This window comes from Euprymna scolopes, chromosome 9 (genome assembly GCF_053919585.1).
Source record: "Euprymna scolopes isolate OS-2025 chromosome 9, ASM5391958v1, whole genome shotgun sequence".
Classification (NCBI taxonomy): domain Eukaryota; kingdom Metazoa; phylum Mollusca; class Cephalopoda; order Sepiida; family Sepiolidae; genus Euprymna; species Euprymna scolopes.
The window spans coordinates 141,785,518-141,796,139 of record NC_136490.1 but is presented as its reverse complement, the minus strand read 5'-3'; the positions used below and the strand labels follow the sequence as shown (position 1 = coordinate 141,796,139).

General features: G+C 31.4%; 1 protein-coding gene across 1 annotated transcript in view; it reads right to left on the bottom strand.

Annotated features, from left to right (window-relative positions):
• Positions 1 to 5,919: 5,919 nt before the first annotated feature.
• Positions 5,920 to 10,622, bottom strand: part of LOC145284889 (uncharacterized) — a 44,550-nt gene continuing 39,847 nt past the window's right edge. Inside the window, exons 9-12 of the mRNA XM_080133961.1 lie at positions 9,252 to 9,409; positions 7,050 to 7,228; positions 6,804 to 6,864; positions 5,920 to 6,152 (exon numbers count right to left, since the gene is read on the bottom strand). Of these exons, the coding sequence (XP_079990087.1) occupies positions 6,833 to 6,864; positions 7,050 to 7,228; positions 9,252 to 9,409 (369 nt within the window). The 3' untranslated portion in view covers positions 5,920 to 6,152; positions 6,804 to 6,832. The remainder of the gene's footprint in view (positions 6,153 to 6,803; positions 6,865 to 7,049; positions 7,229 to 9,251; positions 9,410 to 10,622) is intronic.

Below are 10,622 nucleotides of genomic sequence, written 5' to 3'. Positions count from 1 at the left end.
TTGTGAGCAACTGCTCTACCCTCCTCTGCTTTGTTCAGTGTATGTATATATGTTCAGAGACTACAATTGGGATATCCGCTGTAAAACGGGCTTGCCTAAATCCACATTGTTGGTCAGTCAGAAGTTTAGCAGCTGTAAGATGATGGACTAGAGCTTGGTTAATTATGGACTCAAATATTCTGGCGAAAAGCAATATAATATAAATTGGGAGATTATTGATAAAGATACGGAAGAAAATTGAACCCATGATGAATCCTTAAGTCAAGCTAACATTGATGCTTTGAACTTCAGACTTCTGTTCATAAATGACTACTTGTAAAAACCTATCAGAGACAAAAAATTAGATGGTTGAGAAGACATTTCTAGATATTCCATAGCTGGAAATCTTGTGAAGTAGACTTTTATGCCAAACCCTATAAAATGCCTTTGATAGGTCAAAGTCTATTGTTCTTGAGAGGAAACCCCCTGTTGATACATTAACTGATACTATGTGAAATTACAGTCAGGACATCAGCTGTAAATCTCGCAGGACAGAAACTATATCTTATCACTGAGTAGGTTATTTTTGCTGCGGTGGCTGACAATTTCTCTATTTAACAGATTCAAGCAACTTATGACATACCGAAGACTAATTGGCCTATACAGAGATGCAGATGACTGATCCCCAGTATTTTTAAATACTGGGCAAACTAATGAGGTTTTTCAAGGTGTTGGGAAGCATTTCTTAAGGCATCAATTGAACAGCTTTACAAAACTGGTGCTAGTTCCAGTTGCAGCATTTTGAGTACTATAACTGGAACATTGTTCGGACCTATTGCTTTGTTGGCATCAAGATTCTTAAGTATGACAACATCAGAAGCAGTTATGTGGATGCTGTTTAGATTATTTTTGGTCTTGGGAGGAAAGTTGGAAGATATGTGACCCTGATCACATAAGGGTTTGTTTGCTGCAGAGTTAAAAGAGTTTGGTTTTGTCAGATGCTAACAAAATCACCTCAGGCCCATTGATGATGGTCAGGACAGAGAATGTATCTGTTCAAGACACTTAGTTATTCACAAAAACTTATGGGAACCAAGCCTCTGTTCTATGTTGAACTTGATGGAGTGAGCATATGACTCATTTTCTATAATACGCTTCCTGTGCTTGCTAGCAGTTCTAAAGGCTACTTTAGTTTTAAAGTATCTAATGTTTAAAGCAATTGAAGTAATGTTTTTTTTGTGTGCAATGGCGGCAGCACATTCAGGAGTATAACATGGCCGGCTGTTTGGTTTATGTTGGAATTTCTTTGAGAGTAAGTAGGTGTCTATTTCAATAGTTAACAAATCGGCTAAGTTAGATGCTGTATCAGCCACATTCTTTAAGTATAGAGCATTGGAATAATTGATATGAATGTTTGGAAACCGTTCCATCCAGTCAGACATGGATTATTGATACACGGTTCAATGAAGGGGGATATTTGTGGTTTTCTTATACTTTGTTTTTATCCTTATTGAGGCAACCAAGTGATCAGAAAATCCTAACGAAGATAGAAACAAGGATGGACATAGTTCAGAGCATGTTATGAGAAAATGATGTAGAATACTTGGAAATTGTCCATCAGCATCGGAAATACGAGTGGGTTCATTAATCTGTGTTGGGTCATAAGCAAGAGAAAAATCATGACAAAATCTCCCTTCGTCATCTGTTTTCTTTGAGTGGATTAGCCATTGAACATTGAAGTCTCCACAGAACTGAATGTTGGCCAAGGGATGAGCAGAGAGGGTATGATCAATTTGCTTAGCGATACTCTATCATAGTAGGGGGTGGTAGAGGGCAAATATAAATGCGATGCTGTAAGCATTACTCTAAAGCATATGTAGGCATGTTTGAGGTCTTTGGAAATTTTCTTACCTCAGCGGCAGGTATTCTTAATATAGGCGCATATTCCATGTCAATCTTGAGGATCAGGTTTGGATGCAAAATTAGTATATCCTTTGGAGAAATCAACTAAGGAAGCAGTTGAGTTAATGCCAGTTTCACACAAGAACAGATAAGGTTTGGTCTCCACATCATTTCAACATCTAGAAGGTTGGAATGCAGACCTCTGATGCTAGAGAAGGAGACTTTATATTGGGGATCTATGTTGGACCTTTTCAGTTAGATTTTGGAGTTTATGGAAGAAGTCAGCAGAGTTATTAAAAGCAGGGTAGAGAGGAAACGAGAGAGAATAGAAATGAAAGAATGAGTGAAGAAGGAAGATTTTTGTAGACCATTGAAAAAGAAAAGCCACAGCAGTTCCCACTAATATGGCATTGATAGGCAACACCAGAAGTTACCATATGGTCCAGACTCCATTCATCAAATGGCAATGCAGCAGCCCCAGTATTTTGCACCTGCTGATAGAGTAACTCCCAAGGAGGCTGTCCGAAGATTCAGGTCCCTGAGTATCAAGCGAATAACATGAGGCCAGGATAAGATTTACCTCCAGCACCCTTATTAGTGACAGGGTAACAAGAAAAGAATAGAAAGAGGATTTAATCAGCTCTAGCTACTGTTTGCATAAGTGTCAACTGAGTACACAACATTTTCTTCCCTCTTTGTTAGAAAAATCACTCATTTGTTTTAGACAAGAACCGAGGAGCAAAATAAAGGTAGCAAAAGTTTCTGGGCTGACATCCACAATACCTTTTCTACTCTACTTTGAAAAATGTTTTATTCTTAAAGTTTATAACTACTATTTTAAAAAAGAAGCTTGGAGATGGGGCACGTGACCTCATGATGGACCTAAGAGGGAAGGCTTAGAAAAGGAGGTAAAGTGTCAAGATATAAATATTTTTTTTAAAGGCATAGCAAACAATGGTAATGACAAGGAATATAAATAAATATGCTATACCTTAACATGTCTGGTCGTTTTAAGAGGTTGTATCCAGAGTTGTTTCTTGGGGTTTTTTTTTTTTTTTTTAGATATCTGGACACATTTATATAGCATTTTTAAAAAATATTCATTACATGTCAGTTAGATATGGATGTCAGAAAAACTTGTTGCTTTAGATCTGCTTAATTTTGTTCTCTGAAGAAAGCCAATAGTACAAAGTTTTAAAAATATATATATATATATATATATATATATATAAAAATAAATAAAAGAACCAATTAATTTAAAATAATATTTTATTAAAACTTTTCATTGTCTTTTTTTACATTTGTATTTTTTTTTCATGTAAAGTTATAAATACAAAGATATTATACATATTTTTTTATCTTTAATATAAAATTTTTAAATACAATATTTTTTCATTTTTTTTTTGCGGTGATTTTTTTCATATAAACAAAAATGGAAATATAAAAATATTGTCAATAAAATGATCACAATTTCTTGAAAAGTGTAAACAAAGTAAAATGTTTACTCACTTTGTATCTAAAATGTTTACTTACCAGAAAAAAGAAACAAGTAAAAAAAAAAAAAAAAAAAAAAAAAAAATATACATTAAGATACAAAAAATCTAATAAAACCACAACAAAAATTAACATCATGAGCGACAAAACGATAAAAAATTAAAAAAGAAAAGCTTGTGCATTTCATTATATGAACTTCATGTGAAAATGACAAATCTTATTTCAAAAGCAAACGTCACATCTATAAAACAAAACAGGAAGAAGGTGTCAGTTATAACAGGTGCTAATTTGAAGAGAAGCATTGGTATCTTATAAATTTTAAGTTCTATAGAGAAAGGATTATGTCTTCAAGTCCAACGTTAACAAATTCCTAATGAACCGCCCCCTTAAGTAAACACTTCATCAAATCTCCACACTAACGTACTGTACTTGCAATAACCCTTATCCCTGAGTAGCTTCTGGGCCTTGATAAGTGGTGACCACCGTGTAAAAAAAAAAAAAAAAAAAAATTCAACATGGTTGGGAGTTTCCATCATCTAATGACAAAGCAATGTTCATTCATTAGCAGCCACCTTTGCACCTCCATTATATAAATGTAAGGATTGCTTTCAAAATTTCATTGCTAATGAAGTTCACAGAATGAAATTTGTCAATTGCAAAATTTTTATATACCCGTAAAAACTGCCTTCTCCTAAACTGCACGATTTGATGGCAACATATGATCTGGTGATTTACAGGTAATCATGTCAGAAATGTTTTTACTATATTTATAGCGAAAACGAAAATGGGCTAACCTAACCTACATAGCTGAAATCTGGTAAAACACCTAGCAATAAGACTTTGCTATTCTCAGATATAAAGCAATTTCCAAAATGTCATTTGTGGAATTGTTAATAAAATTCATAATCCAATCATATTTCATAGAAATAAATTTTCTCAATTTGTCGAGTTTCAGTATTACCATTCGATAATATGCAGGGACACTTTGATGATTGTTTCATCAGTAGGAGGTGCGATCTTGAATTGCCCTCACCCACATAGGACTATCTCCCCAGATTTTTATCAGGGATGTTATCTCAAAGATAATAGCTACCAAAACAATCCAAAGATTATTCCTGAATTGTCGATGGCCGTCACTGTCAAAAAAAAAATCGGTTGTATCCAAATGTTAAACAGCAATAAATAAAAAACTGATTGTTCGACATTAATGACTAAAGTTTTGTGGACAAGTTCTGCATAGACTAAAGTTTATTTGTATCAAATATGAATTACACAAAGGATAGCGAATTTTATTACCAATTTTATGGTTGGGTGGCATTTAAGGGAACCTTGTAAATGCTAAGTGTGCCAGTACATCTGATGTCAATGAAATTCAATTTTTATTACTTCTCTTTCACATACTTTTAGATAAACAGGTCTAAAGCAAAGTTGGTATTTAAATTCAATATGGAAGATTCAGTCAGCAATAATTTTTAAAACATTGAAAACTTGTACAACTAGAGTGTTAAAAGATACAAAACCCAAGTTTCTTTTATTTTTTTAATCCTCATCTATCATTAAAACAGTGTAACATTTGACAACCAAGTTTGTTTTGTTTTTTTTTCTGTTTTCTCAGTCGCTAAGGATTGTAACTTGAACACAGAAAAATGTGAACATTTCAATTTTTAGAAAAATGCAAAATATTTAAAAATCTTATAGCAGTTTTTTTTTTTAATTTACACCTTTTCTTTCAAATAAGATCTTACAAAGAAACTTGGAATGTACTCTTATTAAATTTTTTTTTTTTTTTTAATAAACTAGCACAAAATATAAGAACTATAATTTTCCTAATACATTTAAAATATTAATTTAAAAACAAAATGAACAAAATTTTGGTAAACCCCTCCCTTTATTGTACATCCAATTGAAGCGATTGTTTTCAATAAAACCTGGTTCCAATATGGTGGCAATCTGGTTTTGTTTTAAAAATTGTGCAGATTTTTTCATATTCTCTTCCATGTTAACTTCTTGAAATAATCCAGTCATTTTGTGAAGATCTGCTTCTTCCATGGGAAAAGTCAAGGGAGAAAAGGAAGAAAAACCTCCAGGGAAATATATACTAATATATATCAAACTGTACAAAAAGTTTGAAAATCTTGGAAAAATAAAAATAAAAAACTAAAAAGGTCAGGAATACAATACATCCTATTTAAGTCAAAATACCTACAACTTATATACAAAATTAGAAATCTATAAAAGTTTTTGTGTACATTGGAGGATACAATTCAAAGAAAAAAAAAAAAAAAATTGTAAATCCTCTATTAAAAGTTCTTTTTAATAAAGTTTGTAGTTGAATCCAAAGCTGATATCTTATATTAGGTTGTACAAAATCATGGGGTCTGCATTTGTACCATATATATATATATATATATATATATATATATACACACACACAGCAAAGATGACTTTTATAACTTTAAATAGAAACTGAAAGCTCAATGTGAGGATGCCTACTAGTTGAGCATAAAACGAAAAGAGTATATATATTTTTAAATTATTGTTTAATTGAATGTACAAATAAAGTTAACTAGATCAAATTGTTTAAGATAAAGAAAAAGTAGATGTGATGAAGAGAAGGGTGAGGAATATTGTCAAACCAAATAAAAACTAAAGAGTTCATAATACATGTGCACAATATAGAAAAAAAGGTAGAGGGGAGAGATGAGAGTGATGAAGAGGACAGCAATACAAACCAAACTGGAAAACCTCTTCATCATAAGAGGAGGAAGAAGGCCAACCTGAAAAGACGGAATTTACAAATTAGCGCAGAAATCCAAAAGGTCACACTTTTAAGGTGTCAAAGCTAAACCATATTTTTTTGCACAAAAGATATATAATTCACTACAATTAGTTTTGTATACATTTAAATGGTTTTATACAATGTGATTAAGATTGCAATTGAAATACACAATAGACACTTAAAACAAATACAAAAATGAAACTTTACTGAACTAAGTTTGAAATCTTTGAAAGTTTAATGTAAAAAAATAAATAAAAACACAAAAACAAAAGCAAAGTGGCCACAAACTATAGAAAAGGTAGAATAAACTATTGAGAAAAAAAAAGGGGGGGGGGTTATACATTTATCCTGAATAATTCCTTTGGGAATGAAACCAACATTTTCAGAGCACACTTGCAAAACTATGTATATAATATAGGACAGACCACTAAGGGTATTTACTTATACTATTGATGCTTTTGTTTAACTATTAAATAAATCAAAGAGATTCTGCATATTATAATTCCTGAGTCTACTCCTGAATAAGAGAATTTACGAAAATACATAATAGGATAATGAAATTATAACTTTAAAAACAATTACTATTTGAACGGAAAGTATTTTCCACTAAATTACTTGTCAATTTTTTATAAAGTAAAAGAAAAAATACCTGAAATCATTTAAAACAGCAATTAACCTTTAGAGCCGAGGTTTGATACGCAAAGTGGTTTCTAAAAAAGAAAAATAGAAAAGGAAAATGTTTAAATGTGGTTTTAATGTCATTTTAAGATAGCCATGTATTAAGTATCAACATCATAAAGTAATGACAACAATTTTTCGCCTACAAAACCAAAAACAAATATGAATTTTTGAATCCAAATAAAAAAAAAAAAAAAAAACATTATCCAATACTTACTAGGTTGATCGTTCACATGTGAAATATTTGGAACAGTTGATTCTCCAGACACATTAAGCAAAGAATCGTCAGAAGAGTTACCCAATGAGATGAATGACAAATTCTCACCAATTGAAATTGGTTCAATATTAGGAACCAACTTAGAATTCTTTTTAAGAGATTCTCTGATAAAAGACATCCTATAAAAAAAATAAAAAAAAAAGCAGCACAGCAGCAATAATTGAGATGAGAAAAAAAATGCTAACTTAAAAAAAATTTCTATCAAAGAAAATCTTAATTTTATGATAGGGGAAAGAATTTCAATACAATTGAAAAACAAAGTTTTGAAAAGAAATAAACTAGAACAAATAGTGTTACAAAAACTCAGGTTGTGAACAAAAATCTTTTGGAGTTAGGAGAGGGATAATTAAACACCAAATAAGATTTAAGAACGTTGTATTTTATTTTTTGTTAGTTTTTAATAAAAAAAATAAAAGTAATGTTTCTATCCATAGTGACTGAATGGAAATCAAAAGAAAAAAAATTAAATACTAATGACTTCATTTGTGTTATTGTAATTTGTTTTTAAATATTAACAAATTAGGCAATTGTCAATTACACTTTTTACTATTAAGTTATTAAAACCTAAAATAAAAAAAAGGTAAAAAATGTATCCAAGATTTTTATAAACATGAAATTGGATGCATGTTTATTCATTTTTGTTGCACATGATTTCCAAGAAATGTCCCATCTTTATATTAATTATTTTATTTGAATAGTTATTAAAAAACAAAAAAAAACAAAAAATGAAATCAAACAAAATTTAATTTTTTTTGTAGGCATGATCATTTTTTTTTTCCACTAAACATTCCACCCAGCAATGTCTTCACCTGGGAAAAAGTATAAGAGATTTAAAAATCTTCAAAAGTTGCATTAAATCAATTTTATAAAATTGCATTTACACAGAATAAATTATAAAATCCCACTCCATAAAAACAAAGATTTTTCTGAGGTTTGCTTAAAAACGTTTTTTTTATATATATAAATAATCTTGACATGCAGAAAAACGCCTGAACAACATTCCATAACAAATGCAATGATATTCACAAGTCAAGGGAGATAATTCATTAGTTTCATTTTTTTTTTCATTAAAAATTAATTTGTATTTCTATTATATTCAACCTTCAAATCTGTACAGCATCAAACTAAACTTATTTTAAACATCAAGTAATTTCTCATTCCATCAGCCATAACCAGGTAGAAGTTTTATTACTTCTTATAGTAAGGATTGAAGGTTCAATCTCCAAAACAGTCAATTAGAATTAATTGTTAACCAACACTTATAACCATGCATGCATCCAATTTTAGTATGAATTCTGAGAGTTTTACAGCTAATCTTCAAAATGAGTAGTAGTGCAGACCTCACCATCGCAACCAATCTATCTTTGAATAATTTATGCTCAATTCTATACTAGGTCTACTTAGAAGACTACTGTTAACCAACATACGTGTTGCTTCTTGAAGACATTTCATTTCTCCAATACTTAGTTTATAATACTTATTTCATTTTACAAAGATAATTTCTCTTTTCCCTCCAATTGCAGTCTGCCATCCCCAACAAACTTCATAATGAAGACAAACATAATTGTCCAAATAACTAGCAATCCTCATTTCAAAAATTCTGAAAAAGAAAAACTGCTTATATAAAAGCTTTATATCCTTAACATTTCACGATTCAAATATTTATTCAATAAGGTTTTCAGAAGCAAAATCTGAAACGTTTATAAATCCTGCTGCACATTTACTCATATTTAGCCAATAAAATTATAAAAACTATTTGGAAAAAATTATTTTTAAAAAATGTTTTAAATAATAAAGCCATTTTTTTTTAATTGAATATTCAAGTTCAGAATATTTTGCATCAGTTGGAATTTGAAAATTTACTGATATTTTTATTTAACTGAAAATTTGGGAAGTGAACTTTTTATTTCCAAATTTAAAAAAAAAAATATTATAAAAGTATTTAATTAACAAGTATTCAGGATTTCATTGAAATCTCATAATTCCCTGAAGTATCTGACGATTATGAACATTTCATATTACCAATCCTTATTTTGATTTTGGGAGGTATTTGTTTTAAAATCAGAATTGTATACAAAATCTATAAAAAAAAAAAGAAAAAAATAAAAAAAAAAAGGATTTTCTAAAATATAATCAACTTACGATTTTGTCTTTTTGTCATGATCAGCACAAGAGGTTTTGTCATCTGAATTGAATGTTCTGGTTTTAGAGAGTTGGCGTGCCTTGAACTTACAAGCATTATGGCTACAAACCTTATTCTCCTGGAATTTCTGGCACACAAAAAAATGTTTCATAGTGCACTGAAAACAAAAATTGAAATACCAAATGTAGGAATTGCAGGCAAAAAACAAGCATTTTTAGAAATTGCTACCAAAAGTTCCAACTGATAAGACTAAAATTTAAATCATTTAATTCTTAAGATATTAAAACAACCCATAAGATCAACATCGGTACACACACACACAGCTTTTTAAAAAAGAAAAAAAAAAAAAAAAATTAAAAAAAAAAATAGGAATGGTTGAGGCCAATGAGTTATTTTCCCCTCTTATCTTTTTTGGTTGACTTTTTACGGATTTTTCTACTGCTGTAGTTTTGTCATTTGGCTTGGATCAATATTGTTGATATGGTACAGACACCTTCAGGATAGCACATCAATATATGCCGTTGCAAAAAGGTTTGCTGTGTCTCCAAACAGTCTCAAGAGCACAGAGGAGATTCCAGGAGATAGATCTGGACAGGGCTGTAGAAGATCCTTAAACCCATGACAGGATCAGTACATGTGCCTTTATGCAAGGAGGAACAGGTAATTACTAACAGAGTTCTTCAAAATAATCCCCAGCAGGCGACTAGTGTTAATGTTTCTGACCAAATAAGACACTGACTCCATGAAGGTAGCCCTAAGACCTGACGTCGTATAAGAGACCCCTGTGTTCACTGCTCAGTACTGTAGAACTTGACTGGCATTTGCCATAGAGCATCAGAATTGGCAACTACCCAACTGGCACCCTGTACTTTTCACTGATGAGAGCAGATTCAATCCAAGCACAAGCGACAAAAATGAAAGGGTCTGAAGATGCTGTGGAGAATGTTGTACTGCCTGCAACATCAGTCAACATGAACGGTTTGGTGGTGGGGCAGTAAATCTGGGGAGGTATCATCCTGGATGGGCACAGACCTTTACAGGTTAGATAATGGCACACCAACTGTTATCAGGTTTAGGGATGAAATCTTTGAACCAATTATTAGAACCTATGCTGGTGTGCTGCGACCAGAGTTCCTCCTGATCCACAAACATACCCGACCTCATGTGGCTAGAACATGCAGATAATTCCTTAATCTTCCAGGAACCGATATCATTGACTGACTACACCCAATAGAACACCCCTGGGACATTATGATTAGGTTCATCCAGTACTGATAAGTTGACCCTTAGACTGCCTAGGAGCTCAGTGATGCCCTGGTCCAGATCCGAGATAAAATTTCCCAGGAAATCATCCGCCATATCATTAGGAG